This window comes from Oncorhynchus mykiss, chromosome 1, assembly GCF_013265735.2.
Source record: "Oncorhynchus mykiss isolate Arlee chromosome 1, USDA_OmykA_1.1, whole genome shotgun sequence".
In the NCBI taxonomy this organism is placed as follows: domain Eukaryota; kingdom Metazoa; phylum Chordata; class Actinopteri; order Salmoniformes; family Salmonidae; genus Oncorhynchus; species Oncorhynchus mykiss.
The window spans coordinates 45,546,680-45,564,421 of NC_048565.1; the positions used below are offsets into that span (position 1 = coordinate 45,546,680).

The 17,742-nt window shown below is 42.4% G+C and overlaps 1 protein-coding gene across 5 annotated transcripts in view; it reads right to left on the reverse strand.

Moving 5' to 3' along the window:
• Positions 1 to 17,742, reverse strand: part of LOC110523834 (liprin-beta-2) — a 110,429-nt gene that overhangs the window by 70,027 nt on the left and 22,660 nt on the right. For 4 of the 5 annotated variants that reach the window (XR_002473493.2, XR_005051864.1, XR_005051866.1 and 1 more), the window contains exons 2-3: positions 11,376 to 11,477; positions 3,860 to 4,083 (exon numbers count right to left, since the gene is read on the reverse strand). Coding sequence is in view for 1 of the 5 variants with exons in the window: in XM_036978445.1 (XP_036834340.1) it covers positions 3,860 to 4,083; positions 11,376 to 11,439 (288 nt within the window). In the remaining 4 variants the exon portion in view is untranslated. Of the gene's footprint in view, positions 1 to 3,091; positions 3,193 to 3,859; positions 4,084 to 11,375; positions 11,478 to 17,742 lie in introns of those variants that run through there. The other variant, XR_005051868.1, reaches the window with a different exon arrangement.

The window sequence follows — 17,742 nt, forward strand, 5'->3', positions numbered from 1 at the left end:
ACTATAATTATAGGCTACCTGTAAGCAGGCCTGCACAATCAATGAACCATCAGCATCGCCTAGGGCTCTCTTCCAGAATCATGGATAGACATTTTGCATAAGGTAACCAGTCCACCCAGTATGCATAATAATACAGTCCACACTCAAAGGCGATTACTAAAATGTGTTTAATTTTGGAGTATCGGCTAGACCAATTATGCACCGAAGACATCTTAAATCAGTTTTGTTTTATGTTTTTCTGCTATGGGTAATGTGCAGTAGGCTACGTTTTGTATAACTGCACAATCAATTCTTCAAATTGATCATCAACGTGAGGTGAGTTTTTAAAGGACCATGCTATTCTGATGGATAAGTGTTTGATGTGATTTTCTATTGCATTTTGCATTGATGTCAGAGTGGTTAGAGGGACGATAGAGCCCTGAGTACCAGACCATTAGCAACCTGATGATCGTTAGTTTTTTTAACCTTAAAAATGAATCACTAATCACAGGAAATAAATACTTATCTTCAGAAATGACTGTCAAAGCAACACAATAACTAGGGCTTTTACAACAGGGCTCAAAACTGTGACCAAAACACTCGCATTTGCGACCCTTTGACTTGGCAGTGCAATTTGTATTTATGATTTATTCAAACTGCATTGTGCAATTGACCAAAAATGTACCATATGAAAGTATCTGCCTGTCCCTGTTTCACTGTCGGCTGCTGTGTGAGCGAGCCACTCTCTCTCCCTACTGTGCGCATGGAGGAGTGGTGCATTCTAATAAGCACGACCAAATTACCGTTGCTCAAAATGTAATTGCGGGACAAATACAGTTATCAAAGAAACTACTGTTGTTCTAGTTACAGAGAGGAGAGTCACACCTTCCTGTGAGTATATCATTTATTTCTCTCAATACTGAGTTGATGGCACCACTTTACCACCAGAGTAGTAGTTTCTATGTGGTCTATATTAAAAGGCCTTTAATTTATTATAATATGCTTATACAATTCAATATTTGTGCCCAGTTTCTACTTGCAGCAGTTTTTTTTTTTATCTCAATGTCAAATCATTCTGTGTAACAATTTAACATGATTGTTTTCAATCAAAATGGTAAAAAAAAGAAACAGAAAAAGCTTCTTAGCAAGAGGAATTTCTCAAGCTTTGCTATGCTAGGACTGTCTGGGAGTAGTCTGAGTGAGGAAAACAGAAAACTAGCTGTTATTGGCAGAGGTTTGGAACTGTCTTTCTTATTGGTCTATTCACTAATTTACCACCTAGCGATGTCACCAGGCAGGCCAAAACTCCATTTCTGAAGTTTCAAGTTTCACATTAAAAGAGCATTATCATAATTTTCACAATTTCACAGTATTATTTCAACCTCATATTTTGGAATTATATATAAAAAACTATATATAGAAAAATCATGTTTTTGATTGCACTGGGCCTTTTAAATATCAAAGGGACTCAAAAGGCACTCATTTTGTGGAACGACCCACATGATATGTCCTCTCCTGAACCACAGGTATGGCTCAACGACAGCCAAGAATGCATATATATATTTTTGTCATTTTTTATATTTTTTGGAACTTATGGCACCTGGTATTCCCAGGCGGTCTATCGTCCCAGTACTAACCAGGCCTGACTTTGAACTGGCGTGTTCAGGGTGGTATGGCTAATCTCTACAACTACTGAATTGGCTTGGGAGAGGCAAAGGTCGAGTCATGCGTCCCCCAAAACATGACCCGCCTGGGCGCCTACTTCTTATCACACTGCTCGCTTAACCCAGATGTCAGCCGCACCAATGTGTCAGAGGAAACACTGTTCGACTAACGATCGGAGTCAGCTTGCAGGCTCCCAGCCCAGATGCAAGGAGTCACTGGAGCACGATGAGCCAAGGAAAGCCCCACCGGCCTAACCCTCTCGTACCCCAGACGGCCAATTGTGCACTGTCCTATGGAACTCTCTGTCACGACCAGATGTGACAAATCTTGGAATCGAACCCTAGGCTGTAATGGTGCCTCAGCACTGCGGTGCAGTTCTTTTGACCTCTGCGCCACCCAGGAGCACAAGAATGCATACATATCATGAGGGATGCAAATCATGCAAACGTCGTCAGGCTCAACAAGAAAACAGATTTGGTAATCCATCTTGAGTGCATGTGCTCTGATCATATTCCCAGCCCTGCTATGGAACTGCAACAAGGAAGCGGAGTGCTCCAGTGACTCCATTGCTACAGAGCTACACTCACTGCTTTCAGGGCTTGAAGGGGCTGACTGTGCACTCTGTCCTGCACCTGGCTATGTTGACTGCTGAGTCGGACAATCACCAGGATAACTCTTTCCCCCCCCCCCCATCTCTCTTTCAAACAATCCCTCCTTGTATAAGTCAAGGCAACAACTTTCCCTTTAAGGCAAAATCTTCAATCTCGTGCTTCTTCTGCGCCAGACTTGACCCCTGTCTTACTGTCTGACATTCTCCGATCGACAGACAATAGCTTCAGGTCAGCGATAGCGAGCATCACAGGGTCTCTCTTCTTCCTGCCAATAACATACAGAGGGAGCTTGATCCTATTTCCTCTGTGGAGGGAATCAGTTCCTCAGAGAGCAGTGTGTTTAGTTTAATGGAGGAGTGTGTGTGTTTAATCGTGCTCTGGGCCAGTAGAGATGGGGGTCTCAGTAGAGAGACTGTATAGCGTGTAAGACCCCTGCTGAATAGAAAAAGCATTAGCCTCTCCGACTCCGAGAGAGGGGGAAAAAGAGCCTTTCATTGGCCCCTTAGCCCCGGCAACAGGTTGTTTACTGCAGCCTCGGCCAATGACAAGACATTGTATTCCATAACAACGTCAAACATTCACGTCAACATTCGGCCACAATGAACAAAGCCCTGGCTCACAGTAGCAGTATCATCATGTGCTTGTCATTTCCTAAATATGATCCAAATATGTAAAGTGCCTGCATACCCTCGTAGACCTGGTCATGATATTCACAGCCAACAATAAAAACAAAAAACTAAGAAACATGCGTGACATTCCCAAATAAATCTATAGACTAAGAGCTCGATGTGCTGCTCCAGCTGAACAGTGAACACATGAAGAATTGATTGACTTACCCCCTAACACCCCAGAGTGCTTCAGCTGTGCTTGAGGTGACCAGACAGAGAACATACAGAGCTAACAGAGGGGACGTGGAGTGAGTAGAGAGAGGGGAAAAAGTGAGTGTGGAGAGTAGGAGGAAAAGAAGAGGGGTGATTAGAAAGAGGGAGAGTGGAGAGGTTGTGAGTAATGCAGAAAGAGGGGACAAGGCAGGAAGTTGAGTTCAGCCCTATTAGGAGTCTCTGAGGAACACGTTGAGTCTTTTAAACATGGCCAGCCTTAGTCCCAGACACAGCCATGCTAAGATCTAACAGCACCCAGGAATAGTTGTAGGTCTGTCTAAAACTCATACACAGCAGCTGCTGCTGCAATGAACCAACCCTCTCTCCTTCAATGTGATACAAAGAGAGAGAGAAAAAAATGAAAATTGAGAACCTGCCTCAATTGGAAGTAAATAAGAAGTTGAAATGTTCCACATAATATTATTCATCCTACTGACCCAAGATGGCCTGTAAACAACTGTGATAACATTCTGAGCAAATAATGAATGATGCTCATCTATATTATCTGTTTATAGCCTATACATAAATATATGTTGTTAGACAAAGGAAGATGACGATGGTTGCTAAAGATGGTTGGTGAAGGTAATGGTTGTTTTATATGGTTGGCATAAGTAACAACTACTTGAGATGGTTGGCATAAGTAATGGTTAATTGACATCGTTGGCAGAAGTAATGGAAAAATACAGCATTTCCGTAGACCCAGGTGTGCTTCCTGCTACTCACCGAGACCCTTTCTGAGTACCTGTCCATGTCAAGCCAGTCCATGAGCATGTGAGCGGTGCTGCTGGGGACCTGGGCCCTCAGGGTGTCCCTCTCCTCCTCTCTGGGCTGCAGCTCCAGGGCCAGCCTCAGGTCCTCAACCAGCTGCAGCACCTGCAGAGGTCCCGCGCTGCCCGGGGAGCCCAGCTCAAACAGGCCGTTGGTGTACTCGGCTGCAGCCTTGGAGCCTGCCAGGGACAAAGGACAAAGAGTCATTGTAGTGGACAAGATATGTACTATCAGCGCATATACATATCGCAGTATCAGACCCACTCAGCTCCCTTCTACACGTCCAACCTACAGGAGGGTAGCACTCCAGGAACAGGGTCTGAGAGCCCGAGGTAAGAGCAACAAGTGTACAGTGCGGAGCCTGAAAGAAGAGATTTTACGTTTGGTAGCTAATCCCAGATTACGGAGAGAGGATCAGAGCAGCAGTGTATTATCATGACATCTTAATGCTCCAATACGCTTCCTTTTTCCCTATTAGCCTACTTTACACTAACATCAGATCGAGGCAGAACATGCAAATACATTTCCTTTGTTTTGCCATTATGGAACTAGAGATGATGTGACGTACAGGACAGGTCAGGACAGAGGACATTTTACATTTACATTGATAAGGCCACGGTGAAGTACTATAGCTTGGTTAAGACCAGGGAATGCCTATGTGCCCTAGAGGTCTGTGGGTATCTAAAACAATATGAAAATGGCCTCACCACTCCTATGATACTCGGGTTGGCCATGAGGTCACATGGGCCTGTAGATAGAGTTGTCCCATGTTTCTGTCCCCCAAATGCCTTCACACTCAACTGGCTGACGTATCATGACATCATAATGATGTTTCTTCCTATTGTTATGTTAGCAGAAAAGTGAAGTAAAGTAACAAATTAAAAAACTTGTTTTATTTTTTTTATCTGGTGGTCTTGGCAGTACTAACCTGATCCCAGATCTGTTTGTGTTGGCTTGCCCACTCCTATGGTCAATGTCATAACATGTAGCACAAACAGATCTGGGACTTGTCCATATCTATGTATACAAACAGCCGTACTTTCGCTGATGGAAAAACATGCAGCAAAACCATGGTACATTGAGTGCATGCTTTGGTTGGCTTGACATTTGAGGACGATGTAGAAAAGAAAACCCTAGATTTTCCGTAAATATGCCTGTGCCTGCCTGAGGGTCAGTGGGGATACAAATAAGAGATTATATACTCATGCTCAACTGCATCTCTTTACAGACATCATAACTACGGGTATCTACAGCCAAATAGCCCTGTTTTCTGTTCATCTCATATCTAGTATACTCAGCTTTATTCAGATCACAAGCCTGTTACAAAAGAGTTGGTGCAATAAAACGCCTTAAACAAGTTAACAAGCCAGCCCAGTTAAACAGTAGTTGAGTACGTTCTTCTGTTTGTCTGAGCATAGTTTGAAGTTGGTTGAGGTTTCCAAATACTAATCAAATAACTAATTCATATTATCCTAGTATCGATTGACAATAAGTGAAAAAACATAAAGAAACAAATTATTCAACTCAAGATGATTATATGACTGTGTCGCTCATCTCATTCAGATGTCCCGGAAATAACCAGTAGGTGGCATATTTTCAAGCCCACCACCACTGCAGCAACTCATAACCTGAATAGTATACCTTAATGTCAAGTGCCTTTCAGAGACGTTTCCCACGTGTACTGAAAACGAAAAGTATTTCCTAAGTATGTTCTAATACTCAAATGTAATCAGACCAGTATTTCAAAATATGATGATTGGGATTCCTCGCAGTAATTACATTTGGATTAAATTCTATTTGTAGTTCGTGACACACCAAGGCTGCATAGTAAAGTAATACACTTGACTTCTAACTGACCATATCTTACTGTGGTAATAGCAATGCTTAGTTTGTGAACATATTGTTTTCACCTTGACAACTTGGTCAGTCAAGCATATTCACTTGACTGTTGAACCTGATTTCTTGTCATGGTGGATTGAGAGGAAAGGGAGGACCAGTGGCATGATATTCAAATATTAGACCAGATGTATTTAGATTTACACAATAACACACACTGCTGTGATATTCCCCAACACACAGTACGTGACTCCATGATGAATCCCGTGGTTGTCAGTGTTGCATGCCTTTCTCTCTCCACAGTCTGATTGTAACAAGTTGTCTTGCTGATCCTTTCGGCAACAAACTGGCATGTTGATCTCCACCCCCCACACTCTAATTTGTTGACTGACTGCATTAAACATTTATCCTCTATTAGTTAAATCATGTTGGCAATAGCTGAGCTTGCTGCAGGGAATGTGACCCCGAGTCACACTCCCTACAAAGTATTGTCCCTAATTTAACAGCCGCGCACACGCGCACACACACACAAACATGCTTGCACGCATGGGTACACACGCAGTGGCTTTCCAAAAAGCTTGGCACTCGGCTAAATAGCCGATAACAGACTCATTGTAAGCCGGCTACTTTTTCTACTTCATATATCAACCAGACTTATTTTCATTTCAAAGTTTACATTCGCTAGTCAGAAAAGTCTACATATACTTCTCCCGTTAGAACGAATGATATGCATCTTTTAGCGATTTATTGATAGGACAGTCACAAAGAAAATGATGACAGGGAAACAGCTGGTTTGCCAATCTGCTGTCTGTCCCGCCTCTCGGTAGGCCTACCTGCGTTATTTTTGTACGCTGTGGTTGGCTGCAGTCAAATTAATTTTCACGGAGGAGGGAGAGCACGATGCTTCTTAATCGTCTCCTGTGAGTGAATTTACACATCCCCGTGTGAATGTTTCCCCTCTGATTTTTCCAGCAGCAGCAGCAAAGTTAGCATGTGGGGGGGGGGGGTCACAGAGACAACATTCGTTCCCTGCAATACTACACATTTTGTCATGGGGCTGAGAGAAGCCTAGACAATATCCAAAACAACTAACAACACACTGAATTCATACAATTCATATATTTTCAGTAATCATGTCTTTCTACTCAATACCACAACTCATCTTACCAATTTGGGAGGTAAAGTCATTAAGGTATTCAATAATTTAGCTGTTTATTTCAGTTGGAAGCAAGGCAATAGAATGTACCAGAAGCCACCAAAACAGAGCTAGTTCCGGAACCCCCCAACCCAGAATTCCATGGCTGGCTACTTTTTATATCTGGCTGCTTCCATGTACTTACAGAAAACACTGCACACACCCACCCACCCACACACACACACAAACTGTTACTGCATAGACCCTTTAAACAGGATTCATACTGTACACGCAAGAAAAAGGACGACGCCATTAAAACACACTCATATCTTGGGAGCACATCATAGCAGAACAGACTTATCTGATTTCCACTGTAAACAAGCTAAACATCCAATCATGCTCCTTCCTTATCCTGGAGGATCTCCAACAAAGCCCTCTGAAATAACATTAAGGTCTGACATACTGTAAGCCAGTGTGGGTTCTTCATTTGAATGCTATCTCTTTCATCCATCTTCATCTTTGCAACATCAACTGTATTTGGCAGGTTGACGTTTACTGGGATGGATCTTGTCCAGGAGACAGAGCTGAGCGATTTGCACTAGATTGGCTAGCTGCAAAGTAAAAATTCATGAAAACAAAAATGTGTCTTTTGGTCTTAATTGAAGGTTAGGGCAGCAGTGTGGTTACAGTTAGAGTTAGGTTAAACATCTTACATTGTGGCAGTGCCAGCTAGTAGCTAGAGAGCTGCCTCTGTGTTTTCAGCGTGTTGGAATGAAATGCATTAGCTGGAGATTTCCATCCACACTATGAATACTGTTTTTATATGTCATTCAGGCCATCACTGCCTGCTGGGCATCTTCAGCATGAGTAGACAGGCCCTGTCCTCCATGTCTCTAAACATGAGTTATGGCGTCAAAGATTATATAAACACATCATGGTCCTCTCTGGCTCAGTTGGTAGAGCACGGCGCTTGAACTACACAATTGTAGATTTGATTCCCACTGGGACCACCTATACGAAAATGTATGCACGCATGACTGTGAGTCGCTTTGGACAAAAGCACCTACTAAATGGCATGTATTGTTATATTACTATTATAGTATCACAGTATGTACCATGTCAAAAAAAACTGGTTTCCAACTGGTCTCCAACTGGTTTAACATTGAGAAGGTTTTCAAATAGTTCAGAGAACGTTTACATTATTCTGTGGGAATTTCAGTACTTCAACATAACGTTTTCTGCAGGTTTACTCATGGTTATATTTAAAGTAATGTTCTCAGAACATTCAGAGCATGTTAAGAAAGGCCAACCCACTTGGAAGCCGGCCCCACCCACTGGGGAGCCAGGCCCAGCCAATCAGAATGAGTTTTTCTCCACAAAAGGGCTTTATTACAGACAGAAATAATCCTCAGCAGCCCCACTCTGCCCTCTCAGACGATCCCACAGGTGAAGAAGCCGGATGTGGAGGTCCTGGGCTGGCTTGGTTACACGTGGTTCTCTGCTGTTGTGAGGCCTGTTAGACGTACTTCCAAATTCTCAAAAACAACGTTGGAGGCAGCTTATGATAGTGGCATTAACAGTAAATTCTCTGGCAACAGCTCTGGTGGACAGTCCTGCAGTCAGAATGCCAATTGCACGTTCCCTAAAAAATGGAGACATCTGTGGCATTTTGGTGTGTGATAAAACTGCACATTTTAGAGTGGCCTTTTATTGTCCCCAGCACAAGGTGCACACGTGTAAGGATCATGCTGTTGAATATGCTTCTTGATATGCCACACCTGTCAGGTGGATGGGCTATCTTGGCAAAGGAGAAATCTTCATTAACAGGGATGTAAACAAATTTGTGCACAAAAGGCTTTTTTACGTATGTACGTATTATTTCAGCTCATGAAACATGGGACCAACGCTTTACATGTTGTGTTGTATTTTTGTTCAGTTTAGTACATTCCGTTCTCAGCGTCAACAAAATGTTATACTCTATCTTGTTAAGTGTTATAGCCATCATGACCACACCCACTCATTGGCCACACCTGATCTTAATGAGTGCTTGTTTCCTTTGTAATGGGGTCTGTTGAATATATAAAATGAATATCGTTGTATGAGTTATAAAAACATGGCATATGAGTGGCGCAGTGTACTAATTGCATGGATAAAGAAGAGAAGATCATACTGTCAGGTCCATAAATATTTGGACATTGACCAAGTTATTAATATTTTAGCTGTCTACCACAGCATATTGAAGGTGAAATTAAGTCATGAATATGAGCTGAAGTGCACACTTTCAGCTTCAATTTGAGGGTATTAACATCCAAATTGGGTGAAAGGTATAGGAATTACAGCACGTTTTATATGTGGTCCCCCCCTTTTTAAGGGACCAAAAGTAATTGGACAATTGGCTGCTCAGCTGTTCCATGGCCAGTGTGTTATTCCCTCATTAGTTAATTTACAAGTAAGCAGATAAAACGTCTAGAGTGGATTTCAAGTGTAGCATTTGCATTTGGAATCTGTTGCTGTTAACCCTCTATGAAGTCCAAAGAGCTGTCACTGCTATTGAAGCAAGCCATCATTAGGCTGAAAAATCAAAGCAAACCCATCAGAGAGAAAACATCAAGTGTGGTCAAATCAACTATTTGGTACATTCTTAAAAAGAAAGAACGCACTGGTGAGCTCAGGAACACCAAAAGGCCAGGAAGACCACGGATAACAACTGTGGTGGATGACAGAAGAATTCTTTCATTGGTGAAGAAAAACCCCTTCACAACAGTTGGCCAGATCAAGAACACCCTCCAGGAGGCAGGTGTATCTGTGTCAAAGTCAACAGTCAAGAGAAGACTTCACCAGAGTAAATACTGACAGTTTACCACAAGATGTAAAACATCGGTAAGCCTCAAAAACAGGAAGACCAGATTAGAGTTAGCCAAACAACATCTGAAAAAGCCTGTACAGTTCTGGAACAACATCCTATGGACAGATGAGACAAAGATCAACTTGTACCAGAATGATGGGAAGAGAAGGAACTGCTCATGATCCGAAGCATACAACCTCATCTGTGGAAGTAGTGTTATGGCGTGGGCATGTATGGCTGCCAATGGAACTTGTTCCCTTGTATTTATTGATGACATGACTGCTGACAAAAGCAGCAGGATGAATGCTGAAGTGTTTAGGGCTATATCTGCTCAGATTCAGCCAAATGCTTCAAAACCCATTGGATGGCGCTTCACAGTGTAGATGGAGAAGGGCACGAAGCATACTGCGAAAGCCACCCAATACTTTTTTAAGGCAAAGAAGTGGAATGTGCCGCAATGGCCAAGTCAATCACCTGACCTGAATCCAATTGAGCATGCATTTCACTTGCTGAAGGCAAAACTGAAGGTAAAACGCCCCAAGAACAGGCAGGAACTGAAGACCCCTGCAGTAAAGGCCGGGCAGAGCATCACAAGGGAAGAAACACAGCATCTGGTAACGTCTATGGGTTCCAGACTTTAGGCAGTCATTGACTGCAAAGGATTTGCAACGAAGTATTAAAACTCACAATTTAATTCATGATTGTTTGTCCAATTACTTTTGAGCCTCTAAAATTGGCGGGCTAAATGGTTGTAATTCCTATAAGGTTCATACAATAATTTTGACAAAATTCTTAAATTAAAGATGAAAGTCTGCACTTAAAGCACATCTTGATTGTTTCCTTTCAAATCCATTGTGGTGGCGTACAGAGACAAAATTACGCAAATTGTGTCACTGTCCAAATACTTATGAACCTGACTGTACATCTGAATCTCACTGTTGCTGTGCCACAAGAAAACATTTGTGTTTGCATGGTTAATGCCTAAGCAAATTAATTTACATGTGTCCCATCTGTGCTTGGAGTTCAAAACAGTTAACCTAAATTAAGCTAGGATTATTAGAAGTGTTATTTAAAGTCCTCTTGAAACATTCAGTGAAACCTCAAAAACCTTTACATTTTGTTTAAGACATACACAACATTTAGAGAATGTTCTCCGAACGTTATATAATATCTTAAACTATAATTTCCGTTCTCAGAATGTTATACAAGTTTCAGGGAACCAAAGCAAAACATTCTCAGAACCTGCCGGCAACCTAAAAACTAACATTCCCAGAACAGGCAAAATTTTCAGAATGTTCAGAATGTTTAAAAAAAGCATTCTGTTTTACCAGTCAGTAAACTAATGGCTTCATTACCAGAACAAATAAGCAACTAAAAACATACGTTTCCACAACTTCCAAGAAACCAAATGTGCTGGCTGGGCAGTAACTGTGTACAAAGAAGGTACAATGCTGTAATGAGCTATTTTCAAAAGAAATTAACGAGTTGATCCTGTTTGTTTTTGTATTCCAAATGTATCTCTCAGCTTTGCTTAATTTTTTTCAATGGTGAATCCAAAGAGCATAATAAGAAATGTGACAAGTGGATTATATGTATTAGGGAAAGATTAAAGTGACAAAATACTGGAATATGATAATGAGTTCAATCACTTTTACCTGCAATGATGTCATCCATTTGCTCCAAGGCCGCCTCCAACATGTGACTTGCATCTGAGGCCATGGCGACAGACTACTGCATCGGCCTCTATGCTTGATGTCCTAGGAAAGGAAGACCATTGTTAAATTCTAAGAATTAAGAATTCTAGAAGAGTTCAAATCTAATATATGCTAGCTTTGTTAGCTTTGTACACATTGAACAGTAAATAACATAGAAAAAAAGGTTTAAAAAAACAAAAAGATTAAAGATGCGCTGTGAAATATATTTTCCATAACCAAAAATATTGTATTTTCAGCTGTTTGAAGCTGGTGTACAAAACTGAAAGTAAAAGACGCAAAAACAAAACTTAACAGCACACATAGAACCGATCTACCGCTTCTTAGACTTGCTTTCAATGACAAAGACAGATCTATAACTCATATTAATAAATGAATTTGGTTGGGTCGCCCAAAAAGTGACATATTGCAGTTTTAAGAAATGTCATATGGTACGATTACCCACATATACATACCTAAACGGAGTACTGAGGACCAATTGTACTGCTGTGATATATTCTCCATTGAAATGTTTTCAGATATTGTCTGTCTTCTTCCTAGGCATACATTTCAGTGTGATTGGCTTGGCCTGGTATAGTGAGTACTGGTATTTTCCCTGGATCATCACCGTCAGTAAGACAGGGCATGGCTTAGAGGCTGGTTCCCCCCACCCCTATGATGACTGTATAGCACAGAACCCCTGTTCTAATGAGGCCTCCGAGCTACCCAGCAGGGTCTCCTCCCTCTGTCATTCTGCTTTACAGCCGTCAGCATCTACCCTCTTAAACAGAGAGAACAGCACGTCCCCTGAGTAACCCCCAAGGTTACAGGATTTAAACACACTGTGAATGTCTTCGTTCTTTCAGCTGTTGACAGAGTTGATGGTTTGTGGGCTTGGGGCAATGCTTCCTCTATACTAATTTAGCAGCTAAATTGTTGCCACTGCTGCAAGCAATCAGATTTTTCTGATTTTTATATATATATATTTACTGTTGAAGTCGGAGGTTTACAAACACATTTTAAACTCAGTTTTTCACAATTCCTGACATTTAATCCTAGTAAAAAATCCCTGTCTTAGGTCAGTTAGGATCACCACTTTATTTTAAGAATGTGATGTTGAGGTGTAGATCTTACAGTGAAATGCTTACTTACAGACTCTAACCAATAGTGCAAAAAAGGTATTAGGTGAACAATAGGTAGGAAAATAAATAAACAACAGTAAAAAGACAGGCTTTATACAGTAGCGAGGCTATAAAAGTAGCGAGGCTACATACAGACACTGGTTAGTCAGGCTGATTGAGGTAGTATGTAAATGTAGATAGGTTAAAGTGACTACGCATATATGATGAACAGAGAGTAGCAGTAGTGCAAAAGAGGGGTTGGTGGGTGGCGGGACACAACGCAGATAGCCCGGTTAGCCAATATGCGGGACCACTGGTTGGTCGGCCCAATTGAGGTAGTATGTACATGAATGTATAGTTAAAGTGACTATGCATATATGATAAACAGAGAGTAGCAGCAGCGTAAAAGAGTGGTTGGGGGGGGCACACAATGCAAATAGTCTGGGTAGCCATTTGATTACCTGTTCAGGAGTCTTATGGCTTGGGTGTAAAAACTGTGGAGTAGCCTTTTTGTCCTAGACGTGGCACTCCGGTACCTCTTGCCATGCGGTAGTAGAGAGAACAGTCTATGACTGGGGTGGCTGGGGTCTTTGACAATTTCTCCAACACCGCCTGGTGTAGAGGTCCTGGATGGCAGGCAGCTTAGCCCCAGTGACGTGCTGGGCTGTACACACTACCCTCTGTAGTGCTTTGTGATCAGAGGCCGATCAATTGCCGTACCAGGCAGTGATGCAACCAGTCAGGCAGGATGCTCTCGATGTTGCAGCTGTAGAACTTTTGAGGATCTCAGGACCCATGCCAAATCTTTTTAGTTTCCTGAGGGGGAATAGGCTTTGCCGTGCCCTATTCACGACTGTCTTGGTGTGTTTGGACCATTCTAGTTTGTTGTTGATGTTGACACCAAGGAACTTGAAGCTTTCAACCTGCTCCACTACAGCCCCGTCAATGAGAATGGGGGCGTGCTCGGTCCTCCTTTACCTGTAGTCCACAATCATCTCCTTAGTCTTGGTTACGTTGAGGGATAGGTTGTTATTCTGGCACCACCCGGCCAGGTCTCTGACCTCCTCCCTATAGGCTGCCTCGTCATTGTCGGTGATCAGGCCTGCCATTGTTGTGTCATATGCAAACTTAATGATGGTGTTGGAGTCGTGCCTGGCCATGCAGTCGTGGGTTAACAGGGAGTACAGGAGGGGACTGAGCACGCACCCCTGGGGAGCTCCAGTGTTCAGGATCAGCGTGGCAGGTGTGTTACTACCTACCCTCACCACCTGGGGGTGGCCCATCAGGAAGTCCAGGATCCAGTTGCAGAGGGAGGTGTTTAGTCTCAGGATCCTTAGCTTAGTGATGAGCTTTGAGGGTACTATGGTGTTGAACGCTGAGCTGTAGTCAATTAATAGCATTCTCACATAAGTGTTCCTTTAGTCCAGGTGGGAAAGGGCAGTGTGGAGTGCAATAGAGATTGCATCATCTGTGGATCTGTTTTGGCGGTATGCAAATTAAAGTGGGTCTAGGGTTTCTGAGATAATGGTGTTGATGTGAGCCATTACCAGCCTTTCAAAGCACTTCTTGGCTACGGATGGGTGCGCTAAGGGTCTGTAGTTATTTAGGCAGGTTGCCTTTGTGTTCTTGGGCACAGGGACTATGGTGGTCTGCTTGAAACATGTTGGTATTACTTGTGTCATGCACAAAGTAGATGTCCTAACTGACTTGCCAATACTATAGTTTGATAACAAGAAATTTGTGGAGTGGTTGAAAAACAAGTTTTAATGACTCCAATGTAAGTGTATGTAAACTTCCGACTTCAACTGTATATTTCTACCGAGACACACTTTTAAATGGATAGCCGTTGGCTCAATGACTGGAAGTCTATGGGAACAGCTGGCATGTCATTGCACTAACTCTGTTACCCCCCCCCCCCCCACCACCCTTGCATCCACTGCTGAAAAGTACCAGGTTTGTCTTCAATACAGTTCAAAAAGGATCAGAGTAAAGCGTGACTGATCATTTGATTGTTGTGCCAAGAAATACATCTGTCTCACACATCAACCTATGATGAGTTCCAATTATCAAAGTCAATAGAAATATCTTGAACAGGGCTTTAAGTATTTAATTCCCCCAAACTATCTCCATACTATCATATGACAGAATGGAAACATATCTATTATTACTCAAGTAATCTTCTCTGGAAAAATTATAGATGTGACCATTGACTGTGAGACGTTGGTGAAACACAGGCATAGGCCACTGAGACAAAAGGCAACTGTAGACGTCTGACAGGCAGGCAGGGAGAAGCAGGCAGCGTGTTGAAAGGAGCCAGGCGTCAACAGTGTTAATTATGTGGCTGTTCAGATTTAGCTGGACACGGCTGAGGGTGATGGCTCCATTTATTCAGAGCCTCTGTAGTGACAGCTCCTCTGTGTAACAGCAGCACAGTGGGCAGCAGACAGTAGTATTCTAATAACTGGCCTGATTATACAAACCCAATTAAAGCCTGCAGTTAAAGGCCATGAGGACCTCAGGACTCCCTTGTACTGCAAACCTCTAATGGACAGGCCAGAGAGAATAATACAGTCTACTACCCCTATAATCAACTGGCACAGTGGGCAGCAGACACGGGGTCAATAGGGTCCGCGGGTCCCGAAAAAAAATAATACAATTGCAAAATTATTCAGCCCCTTTACTTTCAGTGCAGCAAACTCTCTCCAGAAGTTCAGGGAGGATCTCTGAATGATCCAATGTTGACCTAAATGACTAATGATGATAAATACAATCCACCTGTGTGTAATCAAGTCTCCGTATAAATGCACCTGCACTGTGATAGTCTCAGAGGTCCGTTAAAAGCGCAGAGAGCATCATGAAGAACAAGGAACACACCAGGCAGGTCCGAGATACTGTTGTGAAGAAGTTTAAAGCCGGATTTGGATACAAAAAGATTTCCCAAGCTTTAAACATCCCAAGGAGCACTGTGCAAGCGATAATATTGAAATGGCAGGAGTATCAGACCACTGCAAATCTACCAAGACCTGGCCGTCCCTCTAAACTTTCAGCTCATACAAGGAGAAGACTGATCAGAGATGCAGCCAAGAGGCCCATGATCACTCTGGATGAACTGCAGAGATCTACAGCTGAGGTGGGAGACTCTGTCCATAGGACAACAATCAGTCGTATATTGCACAAATCTGGCCTTTATGGAAGAGTGGCAAGAAGAAAGCCATTTCTTAAAGATATCCATAAAAAGTGCCGTTTAAAGTTTGCCACAAGCCACCTGGGAGACACACCAAACATGTGGAAGAAGGTGCTCTGGTCAGATGAAACCAAAATTGAACTTTTTTGGCAACAATGCAAAACGTTATGTTTGGCGTAAAAGCAACACAGCTCATCACCCTGAACACAACATCCACACTGTCAAACATGGTGGTGGCAGCATCATGGTTTGGGCCTGCTTTTCTTCAGCAAGGACAGGGAAGATGGTTCAAAGTCCAGACCTGAATCCAATCGAGAATCTGTGGAAAGAACTGAAAACTGCTGTTCACAATTGCTCTCCATCCAACCTCACTGAGCTCAAGCTGTTTTGCAAGGAGGAATGGGAAAAAAATTCAGTCTCTCGATGTGCAAAACTGATAGAGACATACCCCAAGCGACTTACAGCTGTAATCGCAGCAAAAGGTGGTGCTACAAAGTATTAACTTAAGGGGGCTGAGTAATTTTGCACGCCCAATTTTTCAGTTTTTGATTTGTTAAAAAAGTTTAAAATATCCAATAAATGTCGTTCCACTTCATGATTGTGTCCCACTTGTTGTTGATTCTTCACAAAAAAATAAAGTTTTATATCTTTATGTTTGAAGCCTGAAATGTGGCAAAAGGTCGCAAAGTTCAAGGAGGCCGAATACTTTCGCAAGGCACTGTAACACAGTGCAGGCATAGTCTATAGGTCTAGTGTTTTTATTTTGTAAATATAAAATGTTTATATATTAATTTGGGTTCAGTGTGGACAGAACCGAATAAATGTACTGTTAAACCCAGCCCCTTCGCGCCACCACCAGCTACTGCGACAATAATTCCGGTTGTGAAAATAGCAAAAATATTTCTGACACACCCCCAAACCTATAACGCTACCACCAGCGCTAAGATTTACCATTGCGTTAAGTCTTTAACATAGAGCCCATTATATGCCATCTGTAATAATAAACCTACAATTCCCTGGTATTCATAATCATAGTAAAACTATCTACTACTTATTTCTCAACATTAGTCTACTCATATTTTATGTAGAAACTGCCAGCAAAACAAGTTTGACAACAATCTGTTTCCTCCTAATACGCCCTGTCATGACACCAGTTATTTATAAGAATGACATTTTCTGACAGATTTTTAAATTATTTCTTGCTGTGAAAAGCATTGATGTTGTACTTACCAAAAACAAATATGACTAATATACACACTCATATTACTAATATACACTAATATACATCCCAGTATTTTAGGTACACCTATCTAGTACCAGGTCGGAGCGCCCTTTGCCTCCAGAACAGCCTGAATTATTCGGGGCATGGAAATGTTGCTCAACTGGTATCAAGGGACCTAACATGTGCCAGGAAAACATTCCCCACAACATAACACCACCACCACCAGCCGGTACCATTGACATCTGGCAGGATGGGGCCATGGACTCATGCTGCTTATTTCAAAACCTGACTCTGCCATTAGCATGACTCAACAGGAACTGGGATTCGTCAGACCATGCAATATTTTTCCACTCCTCAATTGTCCAGTGTTGGTGATTGCATGCCCACGCTTCTTCTTGATTTTAGCTGATAGGAGTGAAACCCGGTGTGGTCGTCTGCTGCAATAGCCCATCTGTGACATCGCTGTTGTACTTTTCAATTATTTGCCTATTTGTGACCCGCCTGTTATTTTGCACGATTCTTGCCATTCTCCTTTGACCTCTCATCAATGAGCTGTTTTCGCCAACAGGACTGCTGCTGACTGGAGGTTATTTGTTTTTCACACCATTCTCGGTAAACCCTAGACACTGTCGTGCGTGAAAAGCTCAGGAGAACGGCCATTTCTAAGATACTGCAACCAGCTCACCTGGCACCGACAAACATTCAGTAGGTCACTCGTTTCGCCCATTCTAACATTCAATCGAACAGTAACGGAATGCCTCGATGCCTGTCTCCCTGCTTTATATAGCAAGCCACGGCCACATG